Source organism: Gopherus evgoodei, chromosome 6 (assembly GCF_007399415.2).
Source record: "Gopherus evgoodei ecotype Sinaloan lineage chromosome 6, rGopEvg1_v1.p, whole genome shotgun sequence".
In the NCBI taxonomy this organism is placed as follows: Eukaryota; Metazoa; Chordata; order Testudines; family Testudinidae; genus Gopherus; species Gopherus evgoodei.
The window spans coordinates 90,782,647-90,802,432 of record NC_044327.1 but is presented as its reverse complement, the minus strand read 5'-3'; the positions used below and the strand labels follow the sequence as shown (position 1 = coordinate 90,802,432).

The following is a 19,786-nucleotide window of genomic DNA, read 5'->3' as shown; positions in this document are numbered from 1 at the left end:
TGAGTGTTTTTAGATTGTACTGTATTTCTGATAAGTCAGCTGGTGTACTTTCATTTCAAGATGCTAATGCTCAAGTTTTAAGAGCCACATAGACATGATCAGTCATAGTTGTATAACCTATTAAATTATTTCTAGTACCTCTTGCAAATAAGAAACTGAAATTCAATATTTTTGTAAAAAGTGTTCTGCATATTATTTGATCACTTTTATTATATCCAACAGCTCATTAAAAGCCAACTGAAGTATGTTAATCCTAAATAAAAAGAAAATAAAGATTTACACTTAAGCAATTTCCATATGTTACTTTGCTCTCTTGGTAGAGGCCTTTACATACAACATGCAGGTTGGCAACAGCCATATTTGGATTCAGCACATCCTAATTATCATAAAAAGACTTGCTACCATCTTTTAACAAAAAATGCCTCTGACAGTTAACTTCTCTGAAAACCCAACTAGTCTATAAGTTTTGATTCTGTTCTAGCATATTACTGCAGTGCTTCTATCCGTTTGTAGTTTTCCCTCTACTTGTTAAATTATTCTTATTTAGGCTTGGCAGGATGCTGTTTTAATCGATAACTGTCAGTAAATGTCGATTTTAGCTGACACACAGAAATCAACAGGAGAAAATCAATCAGTAACAGTTGACGTGTCTGCAGGGATAGGGTATCACTGGGTCTGCCACCATGCAGGGAGCCCTCTGCAGCCCTGCTGTCACAGGAGTGAGTGAGTGGGTCCCTGGTAATGGAGCTGCAGAGGGCTCCCTGTGCTGCCTCAGGGCTGTTGTCACCTGATCCCTGCAGGCAATAATGTGCAGGGGAGGCTGCAGTCCTGGCAAGATAGAGCTGAGATCATGGCCAGGACTGCAAGGAGGAGGAGACAGAGTTCTTGGCCATGAGGGAGGCTATCCCACTGCTCAGTGGCTCCTGTGGCAGTGCAGGACAAGTCCACTGCAGCCCCGCTGTCATGGGCCTGCTCTCTAACCACCAGCTGATAGTGACAGAGCCGCAGCCTTCCCCACACCTTATGCCTGCTGGGATCAGGTGTCACGGCCCTAAGACCATGCAGGGAGCCCTTTGCTGCTCTACTGTTATGGCCCCACTCACTCATTTGCCCGACAATAGTTTGGGAGCCATCCCCGGGCAGGAACTGTTCATCAGCGGGGCAGTGGCCAACGACTCGTGCTGCTCCTAACAGTCCTGGCCAGGGGGTCTGTGCTCCACCAGGCCAGGATGACTGCAGCTTCCCCTGAACCTTGCTCCTCAGTGTCCTGACACACGTGACTACGCAGAGAGCCCCCTGCAGCCCACTGTCAGTGCTGCCCTAGCCTCAACCCTACCTCCCTAAATGTAAAAATAATAAAAACATAAAAATTTTAAAAATAAAAATTGATAAAAATCACTGACAATAGAAAAAATAAAAATTGAATTCTGCTAAGCCTATTCATATTGCAGTAGCAGTTGGACTACATCCTTACTGTGCTGGGCATTCTGCAGATACATAAGAGATATGAATGGACTATAAAGTGGATAGAAAGCTGGCTGGATTGTCAGGCTCAACAGGTAGTGATCAATGGCTTGATGTCTAGTTGGCAGCCGGGATCAAGAGGAGTGCCCCAGGGGTCAGTCAGGGGGCCGGTTTTGTCCAATATCTTTATTAATGATCTAGATGATGGGATTAATTGCACCCTCTGCAAGTTTGCAGATGACACTAAGCTGGAGGGAGAGGTAGATATGCTGGAGAGTAGGGACAGGGGCCAGGACCTCGACAAATTGGAGGATTGGGCCAAAAGAAATCTGATGAAGCCAATGGTATGTTGGACTGTATTAGTAGGAGCATTGCCAGCAGATCGAGGGAAGTGATTATTCCCCTCTTTTCAGCACTGGTGAGGCCATATCTGGAGTATTGCATCCAGGTTTGGTCCCCCCACTACAGAAGGGATGTGGACAAATTGGAGAGAGTCCAGCAGAGGGTAGTGAAAATGATTAGGGAGCTGGGGCTCATGACTTACAAGGAGAGGCTGAGGGAACTGGAGTTATTTAGTCTGCAGAAGAGAAGAGTGAGGGGGGATTTGATAGCAGTCTTCAACTACCTGAACGGGGGTTCCAAAGAGGATGGAGCTAGGCTAATCTCAGTGGTGGCAGATGACCGAACAAGAAGCAAAGGTGTCAGGTTGCAGTGGAAGAGGTCTAGGTTGGATATTAGTACAGGCAAGTCTCATCTTACATGCATTTAACATACACGAATTCAGCTTTGTGCGATTGGCAAAAACAACCCCGCCACCCAACAGAGAAAAACAACAATTTAAATACTGTACCTGTAGTGTGGGTGATTCCACCCGCCATTACACTCAATGTAATTTTGACTATATGTGATTTTCGCTTTACGCACTGACAGCAGAACGTAACCTCAGCATAAGATGAGACTCACCTGTAAACACTATTTCACTGGGAGGGTGGTGAAGCACTGGAATGGGTTACATAGGGAGGTGGTGGAATCTCCATCCTTAGAGGTTTTTAAGGCCTGTCTTGACAAAGCCCTGGCTGGGATGATTTAGTTGGGGTTCGCCCTGCTTTGAGCAGGAGATTGGACTAAATGACCTCCTGAGGTCTCTTCCAACCTTGAATATTCTATGATTCTGTGATAAGAAAAACACTGCTGTTCTGAAGAGTTTACAATCTAAGTATGTTCTAAATTAGGTTCCCCCTCCCATTAAAGATTGGCAGGGGCACATTGTGCCCAGGAGCAAGCACTCACTGTTCTGCTCGGTGCTGCTTGCTAAGTGTTGGGATCTCTGCTTCGCTGTTCTCTTGCCCTCATCTAGCGTTACTAAGCCTACTTCTTCCATGTATTGATGGTATTTTGCCTCTGTCATCTTTCATTCTGTTTCAGGGACATTCTTGGTTAGGTCAAAGTGCACAGCTTGATTGTGAAACAGGTCTGAGGGCTAATTTTTAATCAGGAGATGAGAAGGAACACTTGCCACTGGGATGAAGGGAGCATGAGGAGTAGCCAACTTCGTTAGCTGGAAGGAGATTAAGGTGGATTTGTGGCACTGGAGAGTTCAACACTTGGAAGGGAAATTGTATTGGGACATGCCATTGACAGGAGGGATTAAGAAGCATTGGTAGCTAGGAAAAGAGGGTTAGGTTACCATTCTTGCCACTAGAATAGGATGGGAGGCTTTTGGGAATGGTCTTTGGGCACGTCGTCCTCTCTCCTGCTGCCACTGTCTCTCCTCTGCCCCCAAAAATAAACCTCAGGAGGGATGCACTTCTGGAACATCCTCTTATTGCTACATTTCAGGTTTGGGCTCCAAGAGTGCAGGGTTCATGTTGGCTAGCTGTTTCTATTTATTATGACCTGCCTTCTTTAAATTGTGGGGAGGAGTCATAGAGAATGGGCTTTGTTCCTATACCAAATCCAAAACTGCAGCTCATAGTCTTGCCTGAGGTGTTTGCCCTGCTCTAGAATAACTACTAAAACTTTTAGACCAATTACATCTTCATGCATCCTGCTATTAATATGACTGTCTTTCCAAGTGCAATACATTACATTTGTTTTGTGTTCTAGAGTTTTGTGGTTTTCTCTCTTGAATATGAATAATCCTTTGAGGCATTGCAACCTGGTAAATAGTGGATTTGTACGGTTTTAACCAGAATAAAACAAAAAGAAAAATGCTTCTGAGCTGGAGGAGGGAGTGGAATCACCTTTAAATAATTTCACATTGTTGGGTCTCAGATAATAGAGGAGTCCTTGAAATGTTTCACTGTGGAAAAACAATGCAGAAAACAAAAAAAAAAATAATCCCCCCCCCCAACTGTTTTCCAGGCACTTTCCCATCCTCTATCAGACAGTCTGCCATTTTGCCCCCTTTCTAATCCCAGCTAAATTTCAAAACCTCTTGGGTGTGGATGGAGAATATTAGGTCTAATTTGCTGTTAGTTTAGATGTCTGTTGATTCCTTCCTTGACAAATTTGAGTAGATAAATTTGTTGTTTGCATGATTTATTTTAGAATGGTGTGTTGTGCAATAAGGTTTTAGTTGAAAACACAATAGCTATTGAATTAAGCTACTTACAGAGTGATCTATGAAATCTTTCTAGATGTCTTTCTCTAACTGCTGAGCAGCCAAGGCTTCATTCCCCCCCCCCCCCCCCCCCGACAAGTTAATGGGTTAAAATGGCAGTACAAACTGCCTTCTAATACTAGGGTTTGAAAAGTGCACTTAACCACTTGCTCAGGGCATATAGAATAAAGCATCAGGCAAAGTAATTTACAATCCTGTTTTCCTTTGAGGATAATGCAAAGCAAGACTACATAATGGAAGTATTATTTCCTGTATTTTTTGTCAATTCAAGGTCCCTACTTACGCTGTACTGGAAAAGGCAGTGAAGGAGTAGAAGTGGCTTCATTTCTTGTTTGCTGTTTTTGAATGGTTTAGAATGTCTCAAACAATGGGTGCAGGATCATACGCTTACTATTACATGGATGAGGACTGAGAGACTTAAACAGGGAAAAAGAAATCTGAAAATATTATGTGATTCTGCTCCCTAACGAATCCACTGACACGGAAACATTGAGGTCATCCATTCCATATATACTTTTCATTGAAATGGCTTTTGGCTGGGGTTGATTCAAAAAGTCTCTAATTGATATTGATCCTTGTTGCACATAACTGTGTTTAATGTATACAGTATTTACATAGCAAGCTAACTGCCTTGATCAGAAAAGGAACAAAAAAATGAAACATCTCATGAGACTATCTTTTGTTGTTCGAATGAAGCTTCGTTCTGGTACAATTTTTAATCTGAATTTCAAAAACTGTTTTAAGTGGCTATAGTTCTTATATTAACAGTTACACTGAGTGAAGTATTTTAATAATTTAACAGAAAAAGCATTGGAAGGAATAAAATAAATGCAGTGGCTTAAATATAGCTCAGTGGTTACAAATTTTAGGGCCCCATTTAACTTAGAGAAGGTATTAAATTGAATTTTCTCAGATAATTGACAATATACTTGAAATGGTCTGCTTGTGAGTGGCCTTTTTGCTTCATGAAAGAGAAACTATACGCCAAAAATACTTCTCTGATGCAGCTACCTAAACTAGTGTAGTTGGTGGTCTCCTGTAAAATTCTATTTTTTAACAAGTATGTAATGAAATATTTAAGAAAAATCTAGCATAACTGAAATCTGAAGTTGCCCATATATTCTTATTTAGAGGTATCTATCTGTACTGCAGGCAACTTGAACTGTTCCCGTACTGGAAAATTTAATGTATCACTCAATTACTGTTCTTTAGCCCAATTTAAAGTAATAGATTGGGAGTAAGGTCTTAATGCAGTGTAACCTTTGGAACATTAGAAATAACCTCTTTCCCTTCTGAGATTGGTGTACAGTAACGGCATCAGTCTTATCACATTACATGAATATATTTTCTAACTGTGTTTAAAACTTTTTCATTTGACAGTTGTTCAACATGTCTCTCCTTGCTCTCGCCCATTAGACTACAATACAGTTTAGAAATATTGTCAGTGATGCAAGAAAATATGCTGTATCTTAGGGCTTTATGGTTCCTTCATTATATTATTTTGGAGTTACATTAAGCCTGGCTTGCATATCTTTTCAATGTTTGGACTTTTCACTTATGCTTTTGACATTTTTTTTTGGTAGAACTTATTACTCTGTTTTGCCACAATCTATTTGGTTCCTTGTCATTGTTGGGAATCCTTTTGTTTTCCCATAACACACTTAATTCTGTTTTTATTGATGTGAATAGTTGCAACTATGTGAAGTATAGAATAAAATACCTTGGTTGTGTCTATATTTTTTTAACACTGTTCCCTAGATCTCCATGAGTTTGTTTGCATTCTGAGTTTTGAGCATGCTAAGAGATGAAATGAAGATCTACTACGGTTCTGGTTTTAATCCTTAAACAACTCACTTTATTAGGAGAAGTAGCCGTGTTAGTCTATATCAGCAAAAAGAACGAGGAGTACTTGTGGCACGTTAGAGACTAACAAATTTATTTGAGCATAGTTTTCATGGTCTAAAACCCACTTCATCAGATGCATGCAGTGGAAAATACAGTAGGAAGATATATATACACAGAGGACATGAAAAAATGGGTGTTGCCATACTAACTATAACGAGAGTAATCAGTTAAGGTGAGCTATTATCAGCAGGAGGAAAAAAAAATCTTAAAATAAATAAAATAAATGTGTTAGTCTTCAAGGTGGCACAAGTACTCCTTGCTCTTTTCATTAAGAGAGAGGATTTTTGGTTTATCCTGTTGTTGGGGACTCAAACTTGCTATTTTGAAGGATCTTTTATTTTTCCTGGGTACTCTTGCTTCAGAACTAAACTCCTTCCTCCTGTCATTTTACTCTCAGAAATGTGCTGGGCTTGATTTCTTCCACCCTTCCCTTATACCCCCACTACCCTGCCCTCCATTCACCTTAATTTGAGGGTCAGCTACTTATAAGTTATATATGTATCCTTTCATGATTAAATATGTTGTATAATTCTTGATATAGTATTCTGATACTATAGGGAGATACATTCCTTGTTTCAAAGGCACTGTCATGTGCATTCTTTGACTGAATACAATTAAAGTGGGGCAGAGGGGGCATTGGTATAAATTTAGTTAATACTATATTATAGTTGTGATTTTAAATGCATAAAAGATAGCAAACTCGACATTCTGGTTCCTGCTGTAATTATGCCACATTGCACGCACGCACGCGCACACACACACACACACACTTTCCAACGTTTGGTCCCAATCCTGTGTTCCTTACTCAAGGCAAAACTTCAACTAATTTAAATGGGAGTTTGCCTAAGGAATGCACAAGTTGGGGAAGTAGGGAGCAGAGAGGTGAGAAATAAGGTAGTAACACAGATTTGTTTTTTATTGTGCATGTAACATTTAGTCTCAACTCCACTTCAGCTACGTTTTTGGTGCCTAAGGTTGAAAATATCTGTATATTACTGCAGTGAAAAACACTTTGTAAAGTCATAGTAATTTTTTAAGCAGAAGTGTTATAAAACAATTGCCATGCAGCACAGCTATTGGGTTTTTTTAAACTGTTTTAAAACATTGCTTAGTGACGAGTCCATACAGAGTTTTCAGGCTGTACAGGGACGTTGTTACTTTCAAGATGTGCAAAGATGGACTTTGCTTTTACCCACAAAAAAATTATATTTCCTGCATGTAGCTTCCTTACACTTGCTTTCCATGATGTACTAGGCACACAGCAGAATCCTCCACCCCTTACCTTTCTCGCATGTTGTGTGAGGAGAACTATGTCTTGAGGAGGCATGTGGTGCAAGTTTTGAAGTTGACCTTCGGACACTACGGGGCACCCCTCTCCTTGAATGTGGCTCTCTCCGTCTAACTCGTAACCACTCCCAATTGCACCCCATATTCCTGCTTTCCCTTTATGAAGTCATAATTGAATCCATATTATACACTAGACCTTCCTTTAATAACCAACATTTTGAATTGTTTTACCAACAAACCAACCAAATGTGGTCAAAGATACCAGCCTTTATGAAAACCAATATAAAAAGAACAGTTTGGAGTCTCTGACCGTGGTATCTTGTAGCTATGGACATAAAAAATGTTAGAAAAACATTCAGGAGGTGAGATCATTTCATTTTTGAGCCCTCATCTCTCCCAAATTCCATGTCAAATTTGCCTCAGACTTTTGAGAAAAAATGTACTATTTAAGATAATTTTGTAATGAAAATTCAGGCAGATAGTCGTTTTAGTGAAGTGAGAGGAGTTTAAAAAAGGATTATAAAGGAAGGACAGCAACAGCCTGAGCTATGTATCTTGCATCTTCAAAACAGATAACCTGGAGTTGAGGGAGTTTATTGTGTTTTTAAAAACAAAACAAAAACAAAAAAACCCACACACCAAACAAACATTGTTTTGTTGCTTGAAAATAAAACACGGGGGAGGGATAGCTCAGTGGTTTGAGCATTGGCCTGCTAAACCCAGGGTTATGAGCTCAATCCTTGAGGGGGCCATTTAAGGATCTGGGGCAAAAATCTGTCAGGGATGGTACTTGGTCCTGCTGTGAAGGCAGGGATTGGACTCAATGACCTTTCAAGGTCCCTTCCAGTTCTGTGAGATAGGTATATCTCCATATAATGATGGATAAAATGCATAAAACCATACCATTGAAGGTCATGTTGGAAAGAGAGACAGTGTGGTGGCTGGGGCACACCTGAGTCCTGTTCTCCACTCTTCCACTTACTTGCACTATGAACATAGGCAAGTCATGTCATCCCTGTGCCTCTGTTTCCAGTAGTGCCCTTCATCCAACTTGTCTGTTTAGCTTGTAAGCTCTTTGGAGCAGGCTCTGTCTTACTATACGCATATACAATGTATAGCATAATGGGGCCTTGATCTTTGTTGAGGCTTCTAGGTATTACCAAAGTACCAGTAGTAAATATTTGATTACTTGTATATTTATATGTATGCATATTTAGTAGCAAATTAAAGTTACAAATGAGTATATTTGTGAAATGTATATTTAACTTTTTCATCACTTAGGTTCCTGTGGCTAGAGCCAGCATTCTCTGGCTTATTGGGGAATATTGTGAACGAGTTCCAAAGATTGCTCCTGATGTTTTGAGAAAGATGGCTAAGAGCTTCACTAATGAAGATGATCTTGTGAAGCTGCAGATCTTAAATTTGGGAGCAAAACTGTATTTAACCAACTCAAAACAGGTAAGAGTAAGACTATATAAATAAGTGATCCTTTCCTGCCCCCGTAGAGTATATTTTGTGCATTCTGCATGGATTAGCACTCATTTCTTACATGTAGATCTAAAACAAAGAAGCTTGACATGTGGAAATTTACTACCGCATCGCTGACTGGACCCAAAACTACTAGCACACAGAACAGGAGGTCCATGTACTTGTTGCCTTGGCGCTCGGTTTGAGTGAAATTTAGCAATTCCATTTGTGTAGGGAATTTAACAAACCCTCCTTGATTTTCAGTTGTTTTGGGTTAATGCTTTTCACTCAACAGGAAGTTAATTGGATTGCAGGGAGCCAAACAGCAGGGCGGTTTTGATCCTATTACCTTACTCCCCTTTTCTGGGACTTCGCCACTTGCAGTCTGAGTTTTTTCTCTAGTGGAGTCAAAGTAGAACATGCATCCGATTGTTTGCCAACTATCAACATGCTTCAAAAGAGTTGTCACAGTAGTTATCAAAGGATTCTGCTGCATGCATATGGCCATTGAGAGGAAGGAGCGTTGATCCATTTGGAGATCCACCATCTATCCTTAAGAAAGAAACTCATTAAAGTCTTCAAGTAAAAGGTTATGGGCTTACAAAATGAGAAGACTCTTTTTTATCCATGGCAGTGCTGTTAACATAAAAGTTCTGCAAGCATCATACTTAGGAGTCCCAAGGTGGTCCTGGTAAGGAAAAGTTTAAGAGCCCAAACTTGTTTTAAAAAGTGGAAGATATACAGTTTTGGTAATATCTTCCCCCAAAATAGCTTATGAGATCTTCAGGTTTTGTTCTTTGGAAAATCCTGCTATATTTTGGAGTCAGACTTTTTGAGTTCTCATAGCATAACATAAATACTTCACCAGATTTTCTAAAAATAAAATGACCCTTTGTTTACTGTACCGTAATAATAGACTCTGACTTTAACAAAATTTCTGTCTACATTGCATTTTTCAACAATATTTATTTTCATTAGTTTTAAAAACAGTGAATAAAAGTTACATGCTAATTTTTTACCTTAGGTATGATGGTTATAGTAACAGATTCAAGAATCTGAAATGTTTTTACTCTTGTAGGGAGGCATTGTAATTTGAAATAAGGACAGTCTTGAATACACTAAAGACTATTCTTCTTCGAGTGCTTGCTCATATCCATTCCAGTTAGGTGTGCGCGCACCACGTGCACGTTCGTCGGAAGATTTTTACCCTAGCAACATTCGGTGGGTCGGCTGGGTGCCCTCCTGGAGTGGCGCCGCTATGGCGCCGGATATATACCCCTGCCAACCCAGCCACCCTTCAGTTCCTTCTTACCGCCCGTGTTGGTTGTCGGAACAGTGGAGCGTGGCTTAGCTGACCTCCACTTTCCTAGCTACTCGTAGTTCTCGTGTATATAGTTATGTAGTTATAATCCTTTTATATATATATTTGTATAGTTATACGTTTTTTCTTTACTAACATAGTTAGTTTAGTAATAGTTAGCGGGGTTCGGGAAGTAGCCCCTTCCCCGCACCCGGTGCCGGAGCCCATGCCCGGCTCACCAGGTTTTAAAATGGGCTCAGCCTGCCAGAAGCCGATGCCGACGGGAGATCCACACGACTCCTGTTTGAAGTGCCTCGGGGAATCGCACTTGACAGCTAAGTGCCCCATTTGCAAGGCTTTTAAGCCGAGAACAAAAAGGAGCGGGACTTTCACTTACCCCTCCGCCTTTGGCACCGAGTGATGATCAAGCGGCGGGCAGAAGCGCCTTCTCGGCACCGGACCCCGCCGGTACTGCCAAGACCTTTCGGCACCGGCCGTCGCTGGCACCGAAGTCGACTCAGCACTGCTCCCTCTCTCCAAGGTCGAGAAAGCCTACGACTCCTGCTGGTGCCTGATGGCTCCCCGGCACATGCCGTGGTTGAGCTCCCTGCTCCTGCTGCTTCCGTGCCACCTGCATCGCAGCCAGAGAGCTCGTCTAAGTCGGATCGCCCGGCACCGATGCCTGCAGAGGCACCGATGACGTCGGCACCGTCGATTCCAGTCCCACAGGGCCGTCAAGTCCAGTACCTGACAGCTCCCCGGCTCACGTCGTGGTTGAGCCTACTGCTCCTGCTGCTTCCGCGCCAACTGCGCCGCAGCCAGAGAGCTCGTCTAAGTCAGATCGCCCGGCACCGACACCTGCCGAGGCACCGACGACGTTGGCACCGTCGATCCCAGTCCCGCGAGGGCCGTCAAATCCAGTGCCTGACGGCTGCCCGGCACGCGCTGTGGTTGAGCTCCCTGCTCCTGCTGCTTCCGTGCCAACTGCACCGCAGCCAGAGAGCTCGTCTCAGTCGGATCACCTGGCATCGACACCTGCCGCGGCACCGACGACGTCGGTACCGTCAATCCCGGTCCCATGAGGGCCATCGAATCCGGTGCCTGACAGCTCCCCAGTATGCACTGTGGTTGAGCCTACTGTTCCCTCCATGCCGGAGACATTCCCAACGGCGAGGGATCTCATTGCCATGACAGAGTCGATGCTGCCTGACCCCGGAACCACCGGTGCGGGTAATACAGTCTCTTGGCAAGCCTCCCTTGATATGACCATCCTCTGTCGGCACAGCAGAGCGGCACCGTTCATGATCACGGTCCCGCAGACGCTCCAGGTCCCGTCGGCACACCCGACACCACTTGCAGTCCCGGTGCTGTTCTCCTCTTCGGTACCGGTCGCACTCGCTGCACCGCTCGGTATTCGGTTCGCCGACCCGCTACTGTCGGCACCGTTCCAACTCCCAGCACCGCTACAGGTACCGTGACTCCTGTAGCCTCTCCCGACCTCGAGCCTCAAGATCTCGGTCGACCTCCCGGCACTGCTCTGGTTGCAGGTCTGGATCTCGTTCCAGGTACCGGTACGCCTCCCAGTACCGGTCCCCGGTGCCTAGTTGGGCAAGGTCTGATAGAGTCAGAGACTCCGCCCATGCTTTTTTAGCACCTCCATGGCCATCCAGACATGCATCTGTGTCATCCCACGCTGGCAGATCTTATGCTCAGGACCACGATTCTGATGTGCCCACCAACAACCTGAAAGCCCATATGGACCTCCAGGTGGAGGAGGTCCCGGAGGTAGAGGACCCGGGTATGATGCCCTCTAAGGGGTACGACTACTTGTCTGTCTGTCCTCCTCTCTGCTCACTAGTCGTTCAGTCCATTAAGGAGAGGGAATGGTATGGCCAGCAGGCGCCAGCCCCGAAATCGAAGGAGGCTAGGCGAATGAACCTACTCGGCCACCAGGTGTACTCTGCAGAGGCCTTACAGCTCTGGGTGGCAAAGCAACAAGCCTTGTTTAGCCGCTATAATTATAACACCTGGGTGGCGGTAGTTTAGTTTATGGAGTTTCTCCCTCAAAACTCCCGCCAAGAGTTCACTGCCCTCTTGGAGGAAGGGAAAAAGGTGCCCAGAGCGTCCCTCCAGGCCTCGTTGGACGCAGCAGACTCAGCAGCCAGGACTCTGGCCTCAGGTGTTGCCATGAGGTGCATCTCATGGCTTCAGGTTTCAAACCTCCGGCCGGAGCTGCAGTATGCCATTCAGGACTTACCATTTGATGGTAAAGGCCTCTTCGCGGCAAAGACGGCCCCTGGCGGCAAAGACAGCCCCTGGCTGCAAAGCCTGAAGGACAACAGGGTCCTAACGTGCTCTCTCAGCGTGCATACGCCAGCGACCAAATGCAGGCCTTTCCGTCCCCAGCCACACCGCCATACCTTGTGCCCAGCCAGAGACAGGCTTTGGCAGACGGCGCGGCCGAGATGGTCGCAGTCAAACGTCAGGACCCCTAGAAGGCCAAGGTCAAGGTCCCTCGCAATCACCACCGGGACCAAAGACGAACCTTCCAAGGTGCGCCTTAGGGCGGTGTACCAGTCACAGGCCGGGATCCCACTCCTACTTTCTCCTGGCGTGGCCCCAGTTAACTTCAGATCGCTGGGTCCTGTGCACAGTGGAGCATGAGTACCACCTCCAATTTATTCCAACTCTGTCCCCCTTCAGGGACCCCTTTCACGAGCAATTCCTCTTACAAGAGGTGCAGACACCGATGGACGAAAGGGGCAAGGGGTTTTACTCCTTTTATACCCTAGTCCCCCACTCGAACGGAGGTCTCAGACCTTCCTAGACCTGTGAGGACAACCAGTTTATGATAAGGTTGAAATTCCGCATAGTATCCCTGGGAACCATTATCCCGTCCTTGGATCCTGGAGACTGGTATGCTGCCCTCGATATGAAGGATGCATACTTTCACATCACCATCTTCCCTCCGCACAGGAGATACCTCCGCTTTCTAGCCAACCATCAGTACTTCTGGTTTACGGTCCTGCTGTTTGGCTTTTCTTCAGCCCCACAGGTATTGTCCAAGTGTATGGCCGTAGTTGCCGCCTATCTTCACCGATGTCGGATATGCATTTTTCCATATCTGGACGATTGGCTTATCTGAGGAGACTCCGAGACACAAATCACTCAGAACGTGGGCATCGTCACGGACCTATTCACACGCCTAGGCCTGATGATTACTATAGAGCAATCCACTCTGGTTCCCACGCAGAGGTTGGACTTCCTAGGGGCTATCCTGGTCTCCAACCTAGCCAGAGCCCGCTTACCACAGCCACGGTTTCAGACGATGGCAACAATCATCCGAGGTCTGCAGACTTTCCCAACGACCTCGGCTCACACTTGTCTCGGTCTCCTGGGTCCATGGCTGCCTGCAAGTTTGTAACCAAACACGCCAATCTCCGCCTCCGTCCTCTCCAAGTCTGGCTCACCTCGGCGTACCGCCCGGACAGGGACCCAATGATCATGATAGTCACCGTTCCCTCGAGCACCCTAGGCTCCCTAGAATGGTGGCTAACTCCCTCCCTGGTGTGGGCAGGGATGCCGTTCCATCCACCCCAGCCCTCACTGCCCCTGACGACGGACGCGTCATCTCTTGGCTTGGGTGCTCACCTCGGTCACCTTCGAGCTTATGGCCTTTGGTCTTCTCGGGAGCTGGCATTCCACATCAATGCCCAAAAATGAGAGCAGTCCGCCTGGCGTGCCAGGGGTTCCAGCAGCAGCTGCGAGGCCGTGGTGTCTCAGTGTTTACAGCCAACACAATGGCCATGTGCTAGATAAACAACCAGGGAGGGACATGGTCCTCCCCCTTATGTCAGGAGGCCATCCATCTCTGGGACTTCTGCATGACCCACTCGATGAATCTGGTAGCGTCCTTTCTCTCAGGCGTTCGGAACGCCTTGGCGCTTTGACTCAGCAGGTCTTTCCTGTCTCACGAGTGGTCGCTCTGCCCCGATGTGATGCATTCTGTTTTCCAGAAGTGGAGACTTCTCCTCACATAGACCTGTTCACTTACCGCGAGAGCAGAAAATGCCAGATGTTCTGCTCCTTCCAAGGTCTCTCGGGATCGATCTTGGACGCATTCCTGATGCTTTGGAAGGGCCAACTCCTTTATGCCTTCCCACTGTTCCCACTGGTTCATTAGGTCCTGCTCAAACTCCGTAGGGGCAGAGCGCGCATCATCATGATCACTCCAGCGTGGTCCAGGCAGCACTGATACACCACGTTGCTCGACCTGTCAATAACCAACCCAATTACCCTGCCACTCCACCCAGACCTCATAACTCAGGGCCACGGCAGGCTTCGTCACCTGGACCTGCAGTCTCTTCACCTCACGGTGTGGCTGCTGCGTGACTAAACCGGGGTGGCAGGAAGCCTTCCACCTGGTCAACGTACCTGGCCGGGTGGAAGCATTTCTCCTACAGGTGCGAAACGCTCGATCTTACTTCTACTGAGGTCTCGATCCCCTCTATTTCGCCTACCTCTGGCCTTCAACAGCAGGACCTAGCGGTGTCATCGCTGAGGGTACACTTGGCAGCCATCTCTACCTTCCACCCAGGCTAAGGTGGTCATTCCGTGTTCTTACACTCCATGGGTTCGAGGTCCCTCAAGGGCTTGGAGCGCTTACACTCTCAAGTACGCCGCCCAGCCCCAACCTGGGACCTCAACCTAGTTTTAACCAGACTTATGTCTCCCCCATTCGAGCCATTAACGACCTGCTCGCTGCTATACCTGTCTTGGAAGACAGCTTTCCTCATAGTCGTTACATCGGCCAGACGAGTCTCTGAGCTCAGGGCTCTTACGGTGGTTCCACCGTACACTATGTTTCACAAAGACAAGGTGCAGTTACGACCACACCCGGCTTTCCTCCCTAAGGTGGTTTCAGCCTTTCATATTACCCACATTCAACGCAATGGGCGCAACAATTGCACGTCTGTAGAGCGCTCGCATTTATATTGCGTGGACAGAACCATTTCGTAAAACGCCCCAACTCTCTGTCGCAGTAGCAGACCGAAGGAAAGGCCTACCTGTTTCCTTTCAGAGGATCTCATCTTGGGTGATGGCATGCATCCGCACTTGTTATGATTTGGCTCATATTTCCCCAAGCCACATCACCGTGCATTCTACCAGGGCTCAGGCTTCATCTGCCGCCTTGCTGGCTCGTGTACCTACCTACGAGATCTGTCGCGCAGCCCCATGGTCCTCGGTCCATACCTTTGCTTCGCATTATGCTCTGGTTCAACAGTCAAGAGATGCTGTAGCCTCTGGCTCAGCAGTTTTCATTCTGCCACATTTCACTCCAACTCCACCGCCTACGTAAGGCTTGGGAATCACCTAACTGGAATGGATATGAGCAAGCACTCGAAGAAGAAAAGACGGTTACTCACCTTTGTAACTGTTGTTCTTCGAGATGTGTTGCTCATATCCATTCCAAATCCACCTTCCTTCCCCTCTGTTGGAGTAGCCGGCAAGAAGGAACTGAAGAGTGGCTGGGTCGGCAGGGGTATATATCCGGCGCCATAGCGGCGCCACTCCAGGGGGCGCCTAGCCGACCCACCGAGTGTTGCTAGGGTAAAAATCTTCCGACGAACGTGCACGCGGCGCGCGCACACCTTACTGGAATGGATATGAGTAACGCATCTTGAAGAACAACAGTTACAAAGGTGAGTAACCGTCTTTTCTGTTTCAAATGGGCTATCGCACCATCTTGTTTTACATCAACTGGTGGGGAGGCACCAGATTTTGCTTCCTCTTTTGGATAATCCTGCAGGTGTTCGGAGCTATCAAGTAGGGGTAGAGAGCATAATTGCAAACAGAGTCAGTCTCTGATAGATCCTCATAAATTGTCTCTGTATCAGAGTCTGACTAATCAGATTTGTATACAGTTGTGACATGGGAATTGGATTGCCTCCTAGTTCACCTAAATAAAAAGCTGATAGTATTCTGCTCGCAGAATCTAGAGGAGGAACCTCTAATGAAGGACACTTTCTGTGTCCACTGGGGAAGGATGCTTATGTATGTCTTTCGTCCAGTGCTGCTCATAACAAAACTCCTGGAGAGACTAAGGTTTGATTAATAGTTCCAAATGAAAAGTTCTCATTTTTGTTGGAGATAACCAAAGCAAATTTCATTGGCTGAATAGCTTCAGAAGTTGGCCACATAGCTCCATGTCAAACTGGGAGCCCTTGTTCTGGCATTATGGCTAATAACATAAGAGAGCTCTATCTCCAAACAGGTAGCTAAAGGCCTTCTGGCCTATGAGAAGCCATGCAAACAGTCCTATGTGGACTTCTTTTATTATCCTGCATAAAAGAATGCTTGACAATCTTTTTCACCTGCCTATGACTAACTTAGACTCACTACATCTCTGGGTGATAAGACCCCAATTTTAGCCTGTTATGAATTAGTTGAAGCCAGATCAGTGTGTAGTTTTGTTTTGTTGGTGAGGGAGGCGCGGGGAATCAGGATAACGTGGAGCTTTTAACATGTTTTGACAATTTATTAAAAAGCCCTCAGTGTAATGGGATACCAGTGAGGTACTGACAAAACTAATGTAAGTCTCTTTTGTGCCATTCATTACATGAGAGTTCAGGATTCTTATATGGAAGATAATTTTCCTGATTGCAATGGTTTCAGCTCAAAGCAAATAAGCTTTATGCTTTAGCAATCAAAACACTTTTATACCAGATTTTACAAATATAAATCGATGCTATGAACTTATCCGAAGTTTTTTTCCAGGTGGCTTTAGAAGTTCCATCTTAAGGAGCCTATTGTCCTGCCAATGTTCTTCTCATGTCTGCGTTTGAGTCATTTCTCCACACATGCAATGTTAAAATGTCCTTGTGATTCTCTTTGTAGTATTCTGAAGCCGTTAGAAAGTCTACCCATTTTTTGTTTAGAACTACTTAAGATTCCAGGGTTATTTTTTAAAGTTTTTTTTCAGTACTGCCCTTCTTTGCCTTGCCAGGGCCCCATGAATTATCTCAGACTGTTTGTAGTAACAGCCATCTTTCACTGGGAAGAGTTTCATGCTTTCTCAAAATAGAGAGGATCCCGAGATGGTTTTAGAGTGCTCTTGAGAATCTGTGATAAATCCCAACAGTGGTAAAAACTGAGTCTCTTCTAAAAGCCCAGGTTGTTGTCCACTAAACATGCTCCCTTCTTTCATCACTGGGATTTATCAATGATTCTTAAGAGTGCTCTGGATCTTATACATTTTAAGAGTTCACTTCAGTGGTCAGGAAAAATTATATGTATTCATCTCAAGAGAATCCTCCACATAAAGTTTTCTCTGAAACAGATGCCCTCTCAGCCCCATCCTTCCAGCAGGAAAGTCATTCAGCTGCTTTGCTTTATTACTTATTTCAAATTAATGCTCTCAACTGCACAATAGCTCCTTCCTTGCCTGTCTTCTCAAAATTGACTTAGATACTTCTCAGTTTCAGAGAATTTCAGGAAATGTTTGTGGAATCAGCCTTCTCACAAGGGAACGCCATATCTGCTGTCAACTGGAATAATTAATCTCTTCAGATGTAGAACCAATGTAAAGCAGATGTTGGTGCGAAACAAATGGTCAAACAGCAACAAACACTTCCTCATTTCTTGCTTCCAACTTACAGAATCTGCTCATAGTCTATTCCGTTAACCTTCAACCCTCATAGAAGGAACTGACAAAGAGGTTAGCCTGAAATGGCAGAAGATAATTTCTCTTTGAGCGTTCCCAATATATATAAAACTCAGCATTGCAACAGACTCCCTCAGCTGTTCCAGTATGTGTCATGAAGAAAGCAGCTTCCAATGCACAAATATATCACTAGACTTGAAGGATATGATTTCTTTTTCAACTGAGAATCTATCAGTCATTTAGTGGCTACTAATGTATCAGAGATTGTTTCTGTATTTTCTTGTGTGGCTTCCACTAAAAGCAACCATTTAGTATACCCAACAATGTTACATTTTGTTATAAATGGCACCCCAACATTCTTGATATAATGGACGTGTCCAATTATTATGCATGAAATTTCCTCTTTCCCAACATTTTTTAGGAATCTCCCTGGATCTTCTTCTTTCCTGAGCCATTGGAAGAACAAGATTGTCTGCATTGCCCTGAACATGCTTGTAACACTTGCAGTTCTCCATTGAGATAATGACTAATCTAATCTCATGCTTCAAGGCTTCAGCTGCTCACTTTCAGGGATCAGGAAGGATTCCTTCTGACTGCACAATTGACCATACACACTCTGTCTTCCTCTGGAGAAGGGATAACAGGCAGGGTGAAACCAGTGCTCCGATATGGGACAGAGAATCCTCTTTTTTTAGATGCCTGGCTTGTGTGCCTTGCTTACATAATTGGAGTCAAACTGGTCACCTGATTTGGGGTCAGGAAGGAACTTTCCCTAATGTCAGATTAGAAGATTTTTTTACCTTCCTCAGGTGCGTGGAGTAAAATCATCTGCTGGGATGATCCAGCTGTATTACACCTAATCAGTTCACTACCATTGCAAGGCCTCAGGCATTAGTCAGATCTTTGTCTCTTCTCTGCCAGTGGCACACAATTGAGGACTGAAAGGCTTTAGACTAACTAAAGTAATTGAACTCAGTATATGGGTAAAATGTGATGGCCTGTGACATACAGGTGGTCAGACTAGATCGGGGTGGCCAAACTTATTGATCCTCCGAGCCACATATGACAATCTTCAGAAGTTGAAGAGCTGAGGCATGGTTGCTGGGACTCGGGACTTCTGCCCTGTGGGAGGCACCTGCTGGGGCTCAGGGCTTCAGCCCTACTCATACTGAAGGCGCTAGCCCCCGGCAGGTGTGCCCTACGGGGCAGAAGCTCTGAGACCTCCCTCCCTGCTGGGGAGAAGCCCCTACTCCACCACCCTGCTTCAAGGCAGTGGTCCTGAGCTCTCCCCACACCAAGTCTGGTGGGTGGAGAATGGTGGGGCAGGCTCCTGGAGACTTACTTAAACTGTAAAAGAGCTGTATACAGCTCACAAGCCACAGTTTGGTCAGCCCTGGACTAGATGATCCAATTGTCCCTTCTGGCCTTAAACGCTATGAAATCTATGAAACAAATATCCTCACCCAAACTTGGGAGGGGGTATATTTCTTTAACTGTGCTGCTATGATATGCTATTGGAAAAATATCTGACATTTTATCTTCTCCTGCTACAAATTAAATTTGCTGGACCTCTTTATCCTATTTCTCCTGTGATAGACCCAGGCAGCTGGGTACAGCAGAATTGCAGAAGGTAGATATACTGGCCACTGGATTAACAGTTTTCTGCTTCCTGACTGACCAGAGCAGGGGCTGCTCCAGGCTAATGAGAACACCTGACTCTAATTAACCTGCAAAGAGTCAGGTGAGGCCATTAAGCTTATGCGACCACCTGACTCTAATTAAGGCTCGCTGATACTATAAAAAGGGCTCACAGAAGAGAGCCAGGGGAGAGGAAGTGTGGCTGAAGGGCTGGTTAATGAAGACACCCTCAAACCATTGGTAAGGGAGCCCTAAGGTAAGGGTGAAGAAGGGAGAAGCAGAAGAGCTGTGGGGAAGTGGCCCAGGGAAACGTAGCAACTCTGGCAGTGAAAGGTTGGCTGCCAACAGCTGCTACCATTAGGGTTCCTGGGCCGGAACCTGGAGTAGAGGGCGGCCCAGGTTCCCCCCAACCCACCACTACAGGAACATCTCCTGGGAG

At 45.4% G+C, this 19,786-nt stretch overlaps 1 protein-coding gene across 2 annotated transcripts in view; it reads left to right on the top strand.

The window, feature by feature from the left end:
• Positions 1-19,786, top strand: part of AP3B1 (adaptor related protein complex 3 subunit beta 1) — a 312,676-nt gene that overhangs the window by 150,424 nt on the left and 142,466 nt on the right. For both annotated transcript variants that reach the window (XM_030566153.1, XM_030566152.1), the window contains exon 15: positions 8,561-8,737. In XM_030566153.1, the coding sequence (XP_030422013.1) occupies positions 8,561-8,737 (177 nt within the window). The remainder of the gene's footprint in view (positions 1-8,560; positions 8,738-19,786) is intronic.